The sequence below is a fragment of the Haliaeetus albicilla genome, chromosome 27 (genome assembly GCF_947461875.1).
Source record: "Haliaeetus albicilla chromosome 27, bHalAlb1.1, whole genome shotgun sequence".
NCBI lineage: Eukaryota > Metazoa > Chordata > Aves > Accipitriformes > Accipitridae > Haliaeetus > Haliaeetus albicilla.
This window is the reverse complement of record NC_091509.1, coordinates 18073072-18091016: the sequence shown is the minus strand read 5'-3', so window position 1 is coordinate 18091016 and position 17945 is coordinate 18073072. Positions and strand designations below refer to the sequence as shown.

The 17945-nt window shown below is 38.3% G+C and overlaps 1 protein-coding gene across 1 annotated transcript in view; it reads left to right on the top strand.

The window, feature by feature from the left end:
- Positions 1-17945, top strand: part of SPOCK1 (SPARC (osteonectin), cwcv and kazal like domains proteoglycan 1) — a 325307-nt gene that overhangs the window by 172816 nt on the left and 134546 nt on the right. The window contains exon 4 of the mRNA XM_069773050.1: positions 17245-17359. Within this exon, the coding sequence (XP_069629151.1) occupies positions 17245-17359 (115 nt within the window). The remainder of the gene's footprint in view (positions 1-17244; positions 17360-17945) is intronic.

Below are 17945 nucleotides of genomic sequence, written 5' to 3'. Positions count from 1 at the left end.
TACAAATTGTCTTGAATGCTTCTTTTGCATGTTACCAAAATACTGACTGCACTCTTGCCTTTCTAATAAAATGACAAACGTGACAATTTTTTTTTCTACTGGATTTGGAAAAGTCATGGTGCTGCAGAGGAATCAACTAGACATTGGAGTGTGGGCACAGCTTAAGATGTCATTAATGGGCAGCAATAGTCCCCTAAGGATTTTCTGTCTGTTCCCACCAAATCTGAGCCCATGTGCTGTGTATTTGCATATTCTTAAGGTATGACCTAGGACAGTTGATAATAGGCACACTTAATCTCAAAGAAATAGTAAAAGGAGTCCAGAAGCTTTTAAATGTTGATGGATAATGTAACTCTAGTTAAATGTGTAATCTAATCTAATAAAGTGGCTTCCAGTTGATCATCTTCTTGGGGAGGGCCAAAAGCTTCCATTATGAAAGACAGTGTGATCAGTTGTGGGTTACTTCATCTGATTTCAGCTGCAGAAAGATGTGAGATCATTTCAGACAGTATAATGGTATGTGTTATATGGCAAATCCACATGTACAACTGTAGGCTTGAACAAATTTTAACATCATTTTGAAGCTACATGCATTATCTAGATGTTAGTAGTTACGTGATGCTTTTAAGATTTCTTCTTCCTACATTGCTTGTGTATATGTTCTGTGTGAATGCACATTGTCATCTTTACATTAATTTGAAGAAACTGGTAAGTGAAGCATGCAACAAATCCACTATTCTTTATTAGCTAATTATCTGGTTGTGAGTCCCAGCATTCAGCAGTTCAAGCAAATAACGTAGATGTGAATTATTCATTACATGAAAACTGCCGTAATGGGTAAGAATAAAAGATTCTAGCTATTCCACTGTCCTCTTTCTGATAGCTCTATCAAGCATGAGCAACAAAGATATTGGCACCATAACATCATGCAGAGATAGGGTCATTGACCCAAACTGTGCCTAATGTTTGGCTTCCATTTTCTCTTCTAGAACACAGTATGAGCAGTAATATGCATTGCCAAGCTATCAGCTTTTGCATGGTGGCAAGAATGTTTATGTCTACTGTTGTTGTATTTCCATTTGTTTCTTTTTAGTTTGTGCATTTTTTCTCAAATGTGTCAGCGGTATAGTAGAAGTATTTTAATCCTCCAAGTGACCAAAGCTGCTGTTTAGATAAGCCTTGGGTTTCCCTACCTTCTTATTGGTTCTATCTTATGAATCATTTAACAAAGCCCATTTAAAAGCAGAAAGTGAAATCCTGATCCCAAAGACATCAAAGCTTCCACTAGTCTGTGATATAATACCCAGTGTTTCATCATTAAAAGATAAGTATCTGTAAAAACATGGCCATTTTAAAATTTGCACGTTCTCTGGTATAGGCACTTAGTACTTCCCATACAGGTAATGGCTCTTCATATGGATGGTGACGTTTCTATGGCAATTTTTAAGGCTGCCAGTTAATGCCATCAGAGGAAGTTGTGGATCAACAGCGTTTTACAGGATCAGCACTCCAGCTGTAACACTCTGGGATTTTAAGCATGATGAAAAACTTGTTTGAGGTTACTCACAGAAAAAAGAAACTATATGATCAATTTATTTCACTACAAAAACATGACAGTCTACTGTCAGTAAAAATGCACATCACTCTTCCGTATTTGTAGTCACGAGCCTGCCGATCTTCCTCTTCATTTGTTTGCTTTCTCAGGCTGCAAGTAAATAACAAGGGTCAGTAAAGCCCTTCTAGCCACAGCCTTTTGGCTTTGTCCTGTTTCATTATAAAACTAAATGATCCGGAAATCCACCTGAAAATGTAGTTAAGTGATGTGAAATTTAGACACACTAACAAATTACCAGTAGGCGAACATGCTGAGTTTCAAATCATCCTGCAGTCTGAGAGACTGCTAAATTAATTAGCTGGATAGAAAACTTCAAGGAGGAGCTACTGAGACAATCCGCTGAAAGGAGGAAAGAAGGATGTTTCTTCTGAAACAATGACATTGGCGTTTTGATGCCTAATGTTCTGAAGTGTTTGCCAAGCCCTTAAAAAAACCTATCTATATATTAATGTCAGGCTACCACCGTCCACCTTCAGCAAATACTGAGAGCCAGTAGTAAAGGGTACACACATAATGGCCGTGTCCTATAGAGATTCTTCCATGTTTAAGGAGCCTATTACGTCTAATAAATATCTTGACTGTTATTGACTGTTCAGCTTGCATAAAAAGACCTGATATGGTAGTCTTCCTGTAGAGAAAAAAAAAACAAAAACAAGTCACAAAGATTTGTGGGCCATTTAAAAACCTCTAGGGCATGAAATTGATACTGTGTGAGAAAGAGAGAAAGGAATTCCCTCATTAGGTCTTGCACAGTAGTACAAAGGCTGTTGCTGTAATTTAATCTGAGTTCTTGTGATATATCATTGTAGCTCATTTATAACAGACATGCAGGTGGAATAATGCATTAAAATACTGATATTTCTTTTAATTATATTTTTTTAATGTCTTCATTTTTTTGTGTGTGCATATGTATTGTGTATGAAATAGTAAGGGATGATTATGTAAGTAGCTGAATAAAATACCCTGAACTGAAACACTGACTCCCTGCTTCCAAATTGTGATGTATAACATAATGGCTCTCAAGCATTTTGGGCAGAACTATATTTTTACTCTGTTGTTGATGAATTTAATGGTACTGAATGCTAAGACTGCCTCTGTGGCAACAGTAGAAGCTGATGTGACAGCATTTCTTTCCAAGGTTTGTGATATAGGCAATTGGACTGTGCTTTAACTGCTGCTTAGGCTTACTAGTTTGTACAGCTGTTCCTCACCTCTGTATCTCAGTAAAGAAAGTTACTTTAATATCCAAAGTGTTGAAAAGGGGTCAAAGCACAGAACATGAAGCTCTTGGTTAGTTTTTTCTCTCCTGCACGCCTAGCATATTCAGGTTGTCTACAGTCTTTGCTCTGACATGACTTAGAGTGGATGAAAATTTTGAGTTAGGTTTTCTGGCATTGACTTTATCCTGAAAAGTACTATGAAATCAGCTGGAAAAATTATAAATGCAAACTCAGTCATCATGTCAGACAAACACATTTTCTCTGAACAGATTTTAATATTTGACTATGGTAAAATCAAGCTAAACTAATTTTCCAGTTCAGTGTCAGCCCAAGTAACACAGGGAGGTATTGCAAACCCCACAGGAGAGGGAGGAGGAATCAGAAAGGAGCAGAGATACTCCCTCATTGTCAGTCCGTCTTACTGTACGACTTTCTCTGCCTTCTTCTTGCAGTAGTAGTGATGCACCCTTATCAAAATGTCAATTTACTGATTAAAAGCAAATGGAAATATATTCTGCAGAAGAAGCGGTGGGATGGATAAATCGTGCTGAAGTACAATTTCTGTTCCCTTAACATCACAGCACATTTATATAAATGGAAATGGTTTTTTCTTCTTAATACTAAGTTCACAATTATACTGTTTCTATCTTCCGACTGTCATTTTTCAACAAGGATCTTGCTTGAAATTGGAAAAGCATCTGGCATTATTTGGTATTCCCTCCAATCTGAGATCCACTGCTTATCCTCCTGGGTTTTCCTTATTCACTGGGAATGGTGAAGTCTAGAAGGGGATAGCAGTTACAGGTAACATTTACATCTCTTCAGATCAAAACTGAATGAAGTTAATTCATTTAGAATTATAGTAGTAGTGCCTGCTAGTGTCCTCCCTCTTTCCCATCTCCTATCTCCAAACCACTGTAACACTGTTTCTTGCTCTTCACATTATTCTTGTCTCAGATTGGGGGCAATGCCTCCAGCTATGTCTAGAGATAGATCAGACAAGTTGACTCTGGAAATATAATATATATTCCCTGAAAGAGTGTAGAACTCAGTTTCCAATTCCATTGTTACTTTGTGTTTGAATTATTCAGCATTACTGATACACATGGTTCCTTTTTATTAGAACTGTATATTTTATCTTTGTTCTAATAAAAAGTAACATGTACATCAAGAACCCTAAATAATTCAGTTTTACTTCATAACTCAAGAAGCTTACTCTTTTCCAAGGCATTTCTTGCCTAGGTGTTCCAGAAATCAAGCAGTTCTCTTATGAACAGTTGTTCCTCTGTTGTAGAAGTGGATTTTAGCTACCATGCTGAGTGCAAAGTTACAGAATTCGCCGTTGTATTGCCTGAGGCAACCTTGGCTCTTTCTCTGTGGGTAAAGGACAAAACAACATTTTAGTTATTCCAGAGAGTTACTGAAGTATCCACAAGGAACTGTTCAAACTTTAATTCCTCATAAAGGATCTTCTTTCAGAATTATTTTAGCTAACTATTGGCAAGAGAAATAGCATTTCTCCTCTGTCAGATGATATCTTCATTAATGTATAATTTTTTAAGAAACATAAAGCATTTTAATTAAACTGTGAATCCATTTAAAGCCTTCTAAATGTTGGTTTTGTGTGTTTAAAAATTATTACCAATCACTTATCTAAAGACGTATTGAGATGCCCTGGAATGCATTAATGAGGCTAGAATTTTAGCATTTGCCAGAGAACTATAAAAAGACAACTGCAAAGTGTGTTGATTTAGCAGTAGTTCTGTAGAGGTGATCTTTTGTTGTTAAAAATTAATTCTGAGGTCTCAAAACCAAGACATGAACTGTAGGCTGTGTAAATTAAAAGTTGATCATCAGTTTCCATACTTCTGTAGCAACTAAAGTATAGCAACAAAAAACCCTGTAGAAAAACCCCAATGATGTTTTTCTTCCTTCTGCATGTATTGTTCTGCAGGGCTGTATGAGTCCTATAACTTCATGTTTTCATTGCTATCATACCACTAGACACTTCTAAATTGCAATGCTAATGCTCTTCCTTGTGACCACTTTCTGTCTTGGGCCCATTTGACAATCTGCTTTTTCCAATTCTGAGGTTAGCTGCTCATTTTACCCTTCTGTTTCATTCTGTGCAGAAAAGTCACCAATCTCCTACTGTTTAGAAACTCCCAGTCTCAAAATTTCTGCCTTTGGCACAATTCCAGCAGTTGCTGGTCAATTCCAGCAGAGTGGAGTTAATTTTTACAAAATGATTTTGTAGTTTATAAATTTTCATCTTTATTTGTTTCACATTAGAGATTCTCTCTTGTACTGTGGAGTGAGGAATGGTATTAGATATTCACTGATTTTCACAGCACTTGTCTCTGTTAAACTCATGCTAGAAGAAGGAATTCTCTTTACAGTATTTATATTTACTATACTTTAGAACCAGGCAGGACAGGTATTTGTCCTTTCATTTATTTCCCATTTAAGCCTCTTTCAGATATCAATGATATGACAAATTGATTATCCATAGAGGAGCTTAGTCTTTTCCTGCTTAGGTAATTCCTCTCAAAAGCAATGGAAATTACATTAAGCAACAATCTATTAAGCTAGCCAGCCCCCAGCCAGTTTACACTTTTGATGTGTTTTGTGTGACACAGATTTCTAGATTATGTACAAGCTATGTGTAGTAGCAGCAGCACTCATTCTGTAAGGGGGTTTTTTTGGTCATGTCTCATGGCTAAAATCCCTATAACTTTATAATTCTAGTGGTTTCTTCTGACAATAAATTCTTTACCTGTAAGATTACAAATCTGTGCTTTCTCTATTTCATCCCTAATCCAGAGGTGTTCTGCAGAATGCTGCTCATCTTGCAAGGTTTTCCACTGTGGTATCAGGTTGACAGGAACTGCTTCCGTGTGATAGGACTGAAACTGCTACCTTTTCATAATGAAATCAGTCTTTGAAAAGTCTTTTATTTTTGTGTTTGTTTTGCTCAGTGCACACTAAAACTAATGTAATATGGAAACAAATCTTCCTCTGTTGATGTAGAAAATGAAGTGTTTTGCCCATGTTTCCATGGAGACAATCAGACTGCCATAAATGAACATGAAACGGCTCTTAGTTCTACAGAATTTAGCTGTTTTGAAATCATTACAAGTCATTCACAGGGGCCCTTTGCTTGTGTTCTGTGATGCCTTCCAAGAGTCCCAGGGTGATTTCTAGACAGTAAGTATTACTATCCCCATTTTAAATGCTGAAAAAGAGAGGGAGGCATAGAGTGACTAACCCATTTATCCCAAGTCACAAAAAAGGCAATGATAGAAGACAACAATGTAAGGGTGTCCTTTCCTTCCTGCCTCATTGACTAGGACAGCCAGTGCCTATGCGCTAAGATGCTAAGAATGCTAAGAACAAGTGTAAAGTTGGTAATTCTTCCATGGCATACTGTTTCAAAAAATGTTATCCATATTGCACCTAAGCATAAAATGAGCTCCTATATTTTATACTCAATAGCTGATAATGTTTGGAGCCAAATTCTGTTTCATTTATCCTAGCAAATAAACAAAGGAACATAATGGAAAAAGTAGAGATTTTCTTATTTCCAGGGCTGAATGTCTTATCTAGTTTAACATTTAAATACAAGTATGTAGAGATACGCAGGGTGCCTGGCTGGGAATTGCTGTAACTGTTACAACATTGACATTCAGTCTGTCGACAAATAGAGCAAACTCGTCAGCTTTTCAGAGAATTCATATCCAGAATTTTTATTGCTTGCCTAGCTCTCTACAATGCTGTATTAGAAAAGAATCGTAATTACGCATACTGGAATACTGATTTGTAAAAACAGCCACTTGGTCCTTATATTTTGCTATTTGCTGACGGAATCAGTAATAACAGTGATGCGCTTTTGCTTCTGCATTACCTCTAAAAAATAAGCATTAAAAGATACGTTTGTTATTCATGTTTTCAAATGAAATTTAATGACATAAAATATCTGTTGAAGAACAATAACATCTGATTGGTAAGAGATTTTTCTCTATGAAAACTACAGAGGGGTTCTGTATTGTTTCAATTTTATTTTTTCCTACTCATAGTTCACAGTATTACACACTATAGTTTTTAATCAAAGTCAGAAAAGTGATCAGTATCTCTCAAACTTGCTATCTGAATTAAATAGTGGTAATTTTTTTCCCATTATATTATTGCTTCAGTTAAAGTATAAATTACTACAGCTTCAGAAGTATTACAGAAGTGTTTTGTGACATACGATGCAACTTCTTTCCAAGCAAATCAAAATACCTGTTTGTATTCATCTGAAATGGGAAAAATGTATCTTTAATTATGCATTAATAATTTAAAATATTTTCTGAAGGAGGTATAACCTGTTTATTTTCATTGGCTTTGGAGCAAAGTATTTTTTGTATTAAATGAAATCCCACTAAATAAATGATAATTAACTCCAGTGTAACAGAAAGCAGAAATAATCTAGGTCAGTTCACAGGAAAAATTATATCTGGGATTTCAAAATTACCATAGGAGTGTCAAGCCCAAGTATTCAGAAATCTCGAAGTTATCTTAAATATACTGTCTTTTTTTTATAATGATTTGGAGTCTTTTGTATGGCTTTGATTTTTTAAAATCTTTGTAGTTTATATCTTCAGTATTTCCCCAGCAACAATGACAATAAAATCTTACTGTTTTTTGGAGAGAAAAACAAAGTTCTGTTCTGATACAAGGAGTTGCAGATTTAAGGGAATCAGCAGGTATCGCAGGACCCAAGTTCAGTCACAGATAGGGAAAACGCAGCCTCAGCTTCTCAAAAAACTAAAATCTGACTTACAATTATTTCACAAGATATTATCAGCTAGCCAGTTCTACCCGTGTGGAGATCCAAGTGGTTTCTCTGTCTTTTCCTCGCACTCATTTGCTAGAAAATTGAGCTTGCAGGTCTGAGGGAGTATATGTCATTCCAGAAGAGGTATGGCTGGGACTGGGAGCACCCAGGGGACGGGGAGGTGGGGTCAGGAATGGCTCTCCTGCAGAAAGAGCCGGGCCTGCTTTGGCAGACCAGTGAAAAGCTGGTAGGGTGGAGATCATTTGGAGTGAGTATCAGGATGCCTGGGCTTAGAGACGCTTGACTGCGTTGGTGTGGGGTACCTTTGAAAAGCAAGCAGAGAGCTGAGGCTGACCAAAGGAAACAGTCATGTTTTTAGCTCTGCTCCTCTGCTGAGGATCTGTGAAGACAGATACTGCTGAACCGGGTCCTCCCTGGAAGGCAGAAGCAGAGGTGTCTTCATTTTCTCATGTTCCACCAACGAAAGATTAGAGCAGTCTTTCGAAGCGCTCTACTTCCATCCCAGGAAGCTTGAAGCTGGATCACCCCAGGGGTTTGAGGGATTCTAAAAGAGAAACTGTAGAGCTGCTGTCATTAAACATATGCCAAAGCCCTGGGAGTCCCGGAGAAAGGGTTATTTTTGTACCCTCGGTACTTCCTGGAATTAATAATTGAATGGAACATCTGACCAATGTCCTTCCGTCTGTAGGTTTCTTAGGTCTGTTTTGCCTTCAGCTTCCCAGGATATGCAGAAACACACCCTCGGGTATGACATGTAGAAGCACAAATTATCACATAGTGGAAGTGCTTGGAATTTAGAGAAGCATTATGGCACCGGTGCCAGATCATACTTTATTGAACCAATGCAAGTGCTCTGTACTTGCGTGTTGGTTGAACCTCCGTCTTGCAGGTAGGAGAGTTGTTTGTGAAAAGTGCACCTGGTGCTAGCAGAAAAACACAGCAAGTACCTAGCTGGATTTGACAGCTTCTTTTTTCTGGTGGAAGTTTGTTTTTTCAGAATGAAAAGAAGGTGTTAAAAAGATAAATGTATTAGCTAAACATACCTAAGTATATGAAATATTTAAAACTTGCCCCATTGTAGGGAAGTATTTGAGATACATTTGTGGTATATTGAGATATAAATCATAACGATTCATTGTCAGAAATCAAACGAGGAGCTTCTCTTTTATGACTCTCTAGCAAATCAGCTTTGGTCTTGTACATGTCTCTTTACTAGTTGCTAGCCAAATACCTACGTTGATGGTTGTGACTGATTATCACATCCGCCAATGGAAGCACATTTCCTAACTTAGAATCCTATCTTTTCTTCCTTTTCTTCACTTATTTTCACTGCGTCAGATTTCTGTATATTTGTCAAGCAAGTTCATTTAAATACTCGGGTTCTTATCCTTCGCTTCAGAAAGGAAATCTGTAGAGTCCTTTGAAGCATCTTTTGCTTTGGATGGCCCTCAGCAATGTCAAAAGCAATTATATGTCAGTTATGTGAAATGATTTTTGAAAGTGCCTGTAAAAATTAAAATAGATGTTTCTGTGCACTGTACCAATGTCTTCAGCCACTCAAATGTTAGAGTGCTCCAAAACAAAACTATACAAAAATACTACACGGTGATGGAATAAATGCTGACAGTTTGAGATGTCACTGTTTAACTGCCTTGAGAAATTCCATTTACTGAAAATAATTCACATACATGTTTGAAACATTCAGGCCTACAGTAATTAATTTTCAGCCGAATTGATTTCTGTATGCAAATTGCTCTGAGTAATTATGCAGAGAGGGAGCATGCGAGAGAGAAAGAGAGACTTAAATATCTAAGCTTGTTAATCGAAGACATGTTCTCCCCTAGACTTGGGGGAGGGCTAACACCAATTTTCTCCCTAATGAAGCAGAATGATTTATGCCAAGATTTGCAGAAGCAGAATAAAAAACATTGGTAATTATTTGCAATTGATATGGGGGGGGGGTAATCTGTTATTAAATAACAATTTTTAAAACGAGAATTATTAACAATACCAGCTCTGAGAAGAAATGTTAACTCAGCTCCAGTAAACAACAGAGTCTTAGCGACTCAAAGCCACTTACCAACCTGTAAAATAAGAAAATCTGGGGAAAGAGTGTAGGCAGAAACCTTCTGAATGGCTATAAAAGCCTGGAAGTCCATCCCAGGCTTACCTGGGTGTCTTGTTCGTACAAGGGCGATGGGGTAGTCCCATTGCACTTGGATTAAGCTCCACCCACAGTCTAACCTCAGCACGTGGGTTGGTTGGAGTTTACCACTGGACCATTGAAAACTATCATGTTTTCACAGAGAAGCAGAGCAACGTTCACTTGAGTGCTCTTTAAGTTAATATGTATGGGCATGTTCACCTTAATAAAAAAAAGCATAAATTCATCATCTACTTTAAAGCTGAGTAGAAGCTCTAATTCTGGGGGAAAGTCTATGGTTTACTTCGAACAACTGAAATGTTAAAACTGAAACTGGTTTTAGCCATCATGTGTTAGCCATCATGTGTTGAAAACATGCCCTTCCCCTAGCAAAAATCAAGGGCAAAGTTTGTAGAGACTTTTATTAATACATATTTAAGCTGGCTGCGTGGCTTCTTACACGTTTGCTATACAACAGTTTTCATGGAAGTATATAGTAAATTCCTCCAAGTCACTACTTAGCTGCTTTGATCACACTTTCTCTTTGGCTGTCACTATGCTGTAAGCGGAGACAAGATGCTGATTTGAAATGTTGCCTCTTAGATCTGAAGTTTGAGATGAGCTGCCATTTGAGCTTCATGCTGAGTGGGGAGGAAGCCAGGTGAGGAGTCAGCCTTCCGCCCCTGCCTGCCCAGACCAGCTTGCGTTCACAGCTATCTCATTCCCGCGCCCTAGCTGCTGGCTTGTACGGCCAGGAGCTCTGCTTTCCTTCTCGTGCTTGCTTGTGGAGTATTGCTGGAATCAAGTAATACATAATAATATTGAAATGCACACCTATAATGTAACGCATCATTTGATGGAGAGGCTTTGTTTTTTTATCTATCTCTTTTGTCTTAAAATATGCACTAGGATCTCTGCATCGAAGACAGCAGGTCCCATTTTCCAGTTCATCATACCTTTCTCAACAGATGTTGTTCTTTTCTCATATAGTCAGAACAGTTCCAAGGGGATTGCATAAAAGCAACTGCTCTTGACATTTCATTATGCAGAAGTATTTTTGTCATTGAGTGATCATAGTACTTATTGTCAGGCAATTTTGAAAACAAAAAACCCAGTATTTACATAATGCTGTTTCTTTTTGATTGTGTAGTTTGTTTCAGCTCCACTAAACAGCTATGAGTTTGAAATTACTCTCTTCCCCCAAACGAATGGTCATAAAAACGGAATCAAGCTCATAAATCTTTCTGTGAACTAGTTGTACAGTTTCTGCAGGATTACACATCCATTGCTGCAAGACATTGAAAGTATTTATTTGTTATCACCCTTTTAAAGTCAAATGTGTGAAAAATAAATTTACTCTGTTGTGATTAACACAATGACCCACAGCTGCAGCGTATAGAGCTACAGTCTTTTAGAGCAACTTCTCCCTGTACTGCCCTTGTCTGAACTAAGGAGGTTCCTGCAAGTCATAAGTCTTCTTTTATAGTGGTAATATATAAAAACATGAAATGTAATAGAAAAGTATCTCCAACACTGTTGTTAGGTCTTTGTCCAACACTGATTTATACTGCAAACTCACAACCTCTGGTGAATGGTGCAGGGAGGGGAGAGCAAAGTATGTACAGTTCATAAGCAAACGTTCTCTGGTGTGCTTTCTGGAGCTGCGAGGGAAAGGGATTTGGGGTGCAATTGGTGTTTGTAATCCTTTTTGATATTGGAAAGAGATGTCAGTATACCGTTAGGAGGTTGTTCATGGTCTGATGCAATCCCTGGTGTTTATTGTTTACCAATTATTCTGGTATCTCTGTGAGATAACCACAGAAGTTTCATAGTTTTAAGAGGGTACTTAGGTTGCTATGTATAATAAAAGCTTGACTAAAAAAAAGGAGTGCAAGTGTTTTGTCTCTTGATGACAGGAATTCTGATTCTGCACCTCTATTTTGTATAAATGGCCCTAGCACAGGTTTTGGGTCACTGCATACATATGAAAGCCTTTCCCCTTTGCAGTGCAATCAGCTGACCTGTAGAGTACAATTTTCCTCCAAAAACGTTGTGGCCAATGAAGCAGAAACTTTAGCCCATCTAAACACTTCACTTGTGCTCTGCCACACAGGAAGAGACTTCACAGCCCACAGTACCAGGACAGCTGGCCAGAAAACAAATGTCAGCAGCAGAAACATCTAGGTGTTAAGTGAGGAAGAGTAAGACTTTTGAGCCAAGATAAAAAGCCAGAAATTCTAAATTTTTCCAAGATAAAGAACTTCTGAAAATGATTGCACTGAGAGATATGCAGTACTGTATTTCTCTGTATTTCAGACAGCTTTCTCCTGGGATGGATACCTCCCTTGGAGACCAAGTGTGCAGGGATTTGAACAACATGGGAAAAGCTCGGGACAGGGAACTATGAAGCCTGGACTCAAAAAAAGATAGGCAGGGTGACTGAAGTGGGTTTTCATCAAAGAATTTACGTTCATATGAAACCTTTCCTTCCAATTCTGGCTGGACAGGTATCCTCTCCAAAAATTTTGGACCAATCCTCAGCCACCGTCAGCTCAGATTAAGTAACATCAATTTCACCTTCAGTCTCAGCCTAAGGAAAAAGTAGAAGAATGTTCACATATTAAAACCAGGCTTGAGGTATTTTTGTTATTACTGTGCAGACAGACCTGAGTAACTATGTGCAGACTCTTTGACATAAAAAAGGGATGGCTGTAGTTTTCCTTTCAAGCTGATAAAATAACATCTTTAAAATAAAAACCTTCAAATTTTTGCTCACTCCTCTTCCCACTTTCATTTATTTATTTGTACTTTTGGCTCTTCATTTTCAAGATTTCATACTCATTGCTTTAGGGCAGAAAGAACTGTGATGACAAATATGGTTGTTGTGTTTCATCTTATTCCCAAGGGTCTTTTCTTCTGCAGATGATGAGCATCTGCTCCTAGTCATGTAGAAATCTGATTAACAAAGCATGATCTTTGATTAGCATATTTCAGAAATTGTTTCTTATTATGAGCTCTCCTTAGGGCTTGTGTTGCTTAGCAGTAGAACAACCTTCCAAACTTATTTAACATGGTGAGGAACTTTGCAGACATATAAATCCCTATTTTGACCCTTTATGTTCATATGGATCATGCATTCTGCAGAAGTGGAAAAAAACCTCAAGAAATAATAATCTCCATCATGGGGTTTTTTGCTGTCTTCTGACAAAGCCCACAGTTTTGCTTGTATTTAATAAACTTCCTGCTACTGTTTTGAACTGTAGGCAAAGGCTGTTTATAATGAATAATAAATGATGCTTCTATAGTGTGTCCCATTTAAGGATCTTCATAAGCTTTTCCATGATGAATGAAATAATTAATCCAACATATAGGTGGGGAAAAGCTTTTTTATTATTATTATTGCCAGCATTATTATTCTTTTCAGATTTTAGAAGCAAGACGCTGAGGTAAAGAGAAGTTCAGGAGGCCTGATTTAAAAGGAAATAGTGACTGGGATTTCCAACCACATCTTTTCCCATTCCTTTGCTTCAAACTGATCACCATTCAACAATATTTTTCTTTTTCAATAGACAATTTTTTAACTGCAAAATATTTGAAAGTTTTGTTTCTTTTAACAATAATATATTGTGTGATGCTATTTCAGAAGGTACATACTTCAGAATTGCATTCATTTTTATTGCCTTAGAAGACCTAAGGAGTTCCTGAAGTGGATATAATTCTTCTTTTACTGTGAAAAAATGCTAAGTATTGAAACTGTGCATGATGTCACAAAGACCATGGGGGCCTAAAGCTTGCTTCTCTTATTCATGACAAACTAATATTGACTTGCAAGGCTAAACCCACATCCCTACTTATGCAGGCTCTGGCTGATAGAAGACTATGAGCGCAAGGCCAGAGTGCTCTCCAGCAGCCCAGCGAGGTTGGCAGCTATTAGCCCTGGGCTCCTAGCCAGTTTGCACAATGGTTTCTGTTGATGCAGCGTTTTGCATCAAGGATGTGTCACCAGCAAAAGCAGACAATGTGCATGAGCTCCAGTAAAAGAGCAAGGCCAGCTGCAAGCAAGCAAAAGTTCTGGTCATTAAATTTTTTCGTGTGGATATGACCTTTGAATTACATCAGCCCACTGAACCTATGATCTGGTGACCGTTCATGCTCCAAGTGGTGCTTACTTATTAAAGGCTTTGCAGAAGGAGGGTATGTTACTCTGTTTTGCAGTTTAAGAATATCTACGTAGACAGATAGGTAAGGAAATTGTGGCTTGTCATTTCAATCCCTGTCAAATATCTACCTCGGTCTTTAACTCAGTCTCCGGTGAGAGCAAAGTAAGAGGATTAAGAATGTGTATCTCACCTGCTGTGTTCTGGGAATTTAAGGAGCAGGGGATGGGCTACTTCTCATGTGCATGTTAGTCTGACTTGGAAAAGACACCAAGAGGCAGCAGCAAAACACCCCTGAAGGGCCTTTTCAGCCTTTGGTCTTTTCAGTGGGACAGACCCTGGCCCCTCAAACACTGCCTATATATTTTCCTAATGGCAACTCATTGGATGTTGATGCCTTGTTGTTTATGGTGCAGGAAACAGATGGTCTTTTCTCCTTCCTTGCTCACTTCACCTTTTCTATCAGTTTTAATGGCTTTAAAAGAAAATGCTTTTAACACTTCTGGTTTGTTTTTACGATTTCCCCGTGTCTTGCACCAAAGGCATTCCACTAAATACATACGCACTAGTGAAGCTCAATTGCCCATCACAAATGTGTAATGGGTGTTAATGTGGTAAGAGCTTGTAGCTATGGCTGTTTAAACCAACACCGAACAGCTGCAGCACTTTAGCACTGCAGGAAAACAGAAGAATCCTCTGCTTGTTGAAAGTACGTTTGCTGCCATATAAAGAAATTTGGTACATAGCAAACTGAAACTTCTTGTACGTCAAATAGTATCCTTTAAAAGTTTCTCTGATCATTCAGTAAAAGTGGGAAGCTCAGTTATCATAATATGCAATAAGAGTTTTATACAGTCCCCAAAATGAAACTAGGAGTTGCCCATTTCCACGAGTGGCCCATTATGTGGGGAGGGAGGGGAGAGGTAAAATGGGATTTGCGGGTACATTGAAGAGGCATAGAAAGTCAAATCCAAGGCAAAATAATGTCCAAAAAAAGCTTATCTAAAAATCACTTCTTAAAGGTGAAATTTCTCTGTATGGCTGTGACTTCCCTTCTTCTGAAGTATTCATATAACCATTTTTTGAATATTTGTAATTCATCCTGGCAGATATGTTGTATTGCTGATCTTTAGAAGCATCCTTTTGTAAGAGAACGAATTTAGATAGATAGCTTTTCAAATGGGACTTGATTGCAGAAAAGTATTTATAAAAGATTTTCCCAGGTGGGATCAGTGCTCTAATTGGAGTGGTATCCAGCATAGCACTGTATCGCTCCTCTTTTTTTTATTTCCAAGATTACCAAATCACCACTCATTTAAGGAAGCGTTCTATAGAAACTTGGCAGGAGCAGACAGACTTGCACACTGGCAGGACAGCAAATACTGTCTGCCTCTGCTGAGCTTCTGTAGGGACCAGGAGGCTGCTCCGGCACCTGCGCCCGTGCCTAATGCACCAGCATCTTCTTGTCTCTGTGAAGGAGCAGCTCCTGCCTCGACTGAGATCAGACCCTCGCTCACTTTGGGTGCTAAACAGGATGATCCCAACCCAAATCCTAATTTTACCACATCAGGCCTCTGATATATGCTTAATATCTTCATTTATTTGAGAAGAGGGGAAAGGTATGTGCAGTTCTAGTAAAACCCAGTGTAATATGCCATGTGCTAATTTCTTCATTTAGTGTTAGGAGACATTTTTGTATATAAAGAAAAAAAATGAAGGGGCTTTTCAGACTCTCACTGCTCCTTTCTGAGTGTGTTTGGGGAAAACGGTTTATTGCAAACTAAATGAGGATCTTTGCAGGATCCTCCTGTTAGAATATTGGCAGTGTATCGCTGTGCCATTTCGGTCTCTGAGTGCTCTTTTCAGATAAGCAGGGCATGTGTGTGTGTGTGCACACGTGTGTGCACGTGTGTGTTAATCCTTGTGTCCTGGCTAAATGCCAATTTTGACGCTTACTTTCTGTCTGCAGGCCTTTAAGTCTATTTGCATCATCATTACGGTCCAGCATTATTGTGCTGCCTTGCAGTACGCTGTCATAGAGAGGCAGATTTTAACAAGAGGACTGGGAAATAGGTATTAGGAAAGATCCCATGAACCTTCCTCCTTCCTTCAGGAGGAAGGTTCATGGGATCTTTCCTAATCAAAACTGTAAAGACGGTACCAAAGCATAAACCCTAGTACCCTGCGCTTTCCAATGCAGGATTGCATGTCACTCTTGCACACTCAATTTTCCAGACTCCTGACTAGCTGCAGTACCTCAAATCATCCATCGCATTAGAGGGAGAGAAGCTCCCTTTACTACTGCCATGTCCTTTTCTCCAGCAGCTTAAGAACTGTTGAGAGAAAGATTGACCACTGTGTTATTCATCCTGGGCCTGACTGAAGTACTGAAGATACATTTCTGGGCTATGTGTCCCTGTCTGTCCCCCAGTCCCGTCAGGCTCCTATTGGGCTGCTGGAGAGAAGGACAAAGCAACAGTGATCAGTCCGCAGGGAACCACAACCTCAGACCAAAGCAGGGATGCTACCACCAAGAGGGGGAACTTCGGATAGTGTCGGAAGGAGAACAAAGAGTGTAAGGATTGACTTTAGAGGAAGAAATTTCTCTGGGGAGCATTAGCAGGGACAACAGTTTGGGCATATTTGCTCTGAGGTAGCAACTCATCATGCTTTCTAATCTCACTTCCGACAGCACCGCTGGTGATGTAAACTGTTGTATAAAAGCCCAGGATTATTTTATTGTTATTACTGCTCTTCTACTTAAGCATTTTAAGTACAGGAGATGCTTGTCTGTAAAAATTATAAATAACTTCTACAAAATAATATGCCTGTTATACATAGTATCTGTGAAACTAAATTTATTAGCACTCTGCAATATGTCAGTTATTAGATAGCTTCTAAAATACCAGTCATTTTGTTACTTGTGAGTGTATTTCATTCCACCATAACTTTGCTATGAAATAAACAGCATGATATAGATTATTATACCAGAACTTCATCCCAAAGTATCATGTCTAGTATTAATGTGAATGCCAAGTTAGACTCAGATCACTGTTCAATGATCAGAGTCTTTAAGCTCTCCATCTATCTTTCTACTTAAACATTTCTATTTAACATGCAGTCTGAAAACAACGGCACATACTCTAAAATGGCAAAGTATTTATTCACTCAGATGTGGGAGTGTTCATTCTAACCAGTTGTCATCTGTCAACCAAGAGATAACTTTATATGCATTTCTCACTTTCTTTTTTAATATGTCTGGTTTTTTATAGCCCTTGATCCATCCAAAGATCCATGTTTGAAGGTGAAGTGCAGCCCACATAAAGTGTGTGTCACTCATGACTATGAAACTGCTATTTGTGTAAGCCGCAAGCAGCTGGTACACAGGTAAGGAAACTTTAAGTTATTTGAGGTTTTTGTGTCTTCACAGGCATACGGTATGATGAGAAGAAGTAAACCGAGAAAACTCCAAAATGGACATGAAAAAACATAATCTTAAAACATTCCTTTAAAGTTTAATTTGCATTTTTTTCCAAAAACAAACAGAAGTCTTATTATTTATAACTGAGGCTATTCCAAAAAGATGAACTGGAACATGGTGCACCATGTAGTCTGGAGTGCAGAATGCTCTCCCAGTTCTGGGAGTGCTTTTCTCCTCCCAGAGAGCAGTAACTACGCATATGTTAAAATCTGAAAACCTGGAATATGAAAACATTGTGTCAGAGACATCTACAGTTCCCGTAACTTAATTAGAAGCAATTAAAAATATTAATAAAGGGCTTTTTTTTAAACATATCAAACCTCTGTTTAAATTTAGTAAAGAACTGAAAAATGTTGGTGGAGCTTTGTAGAGCATCTCCCTGGTGAGTCACATAATTACAGAAATCTCCAGATCTGATGGCTGAATGACTGAATTAAGAGCAAATAAAATAGCTAATATGTTAAAAGCTTTGGCCAAGATGTTCAAATTAGA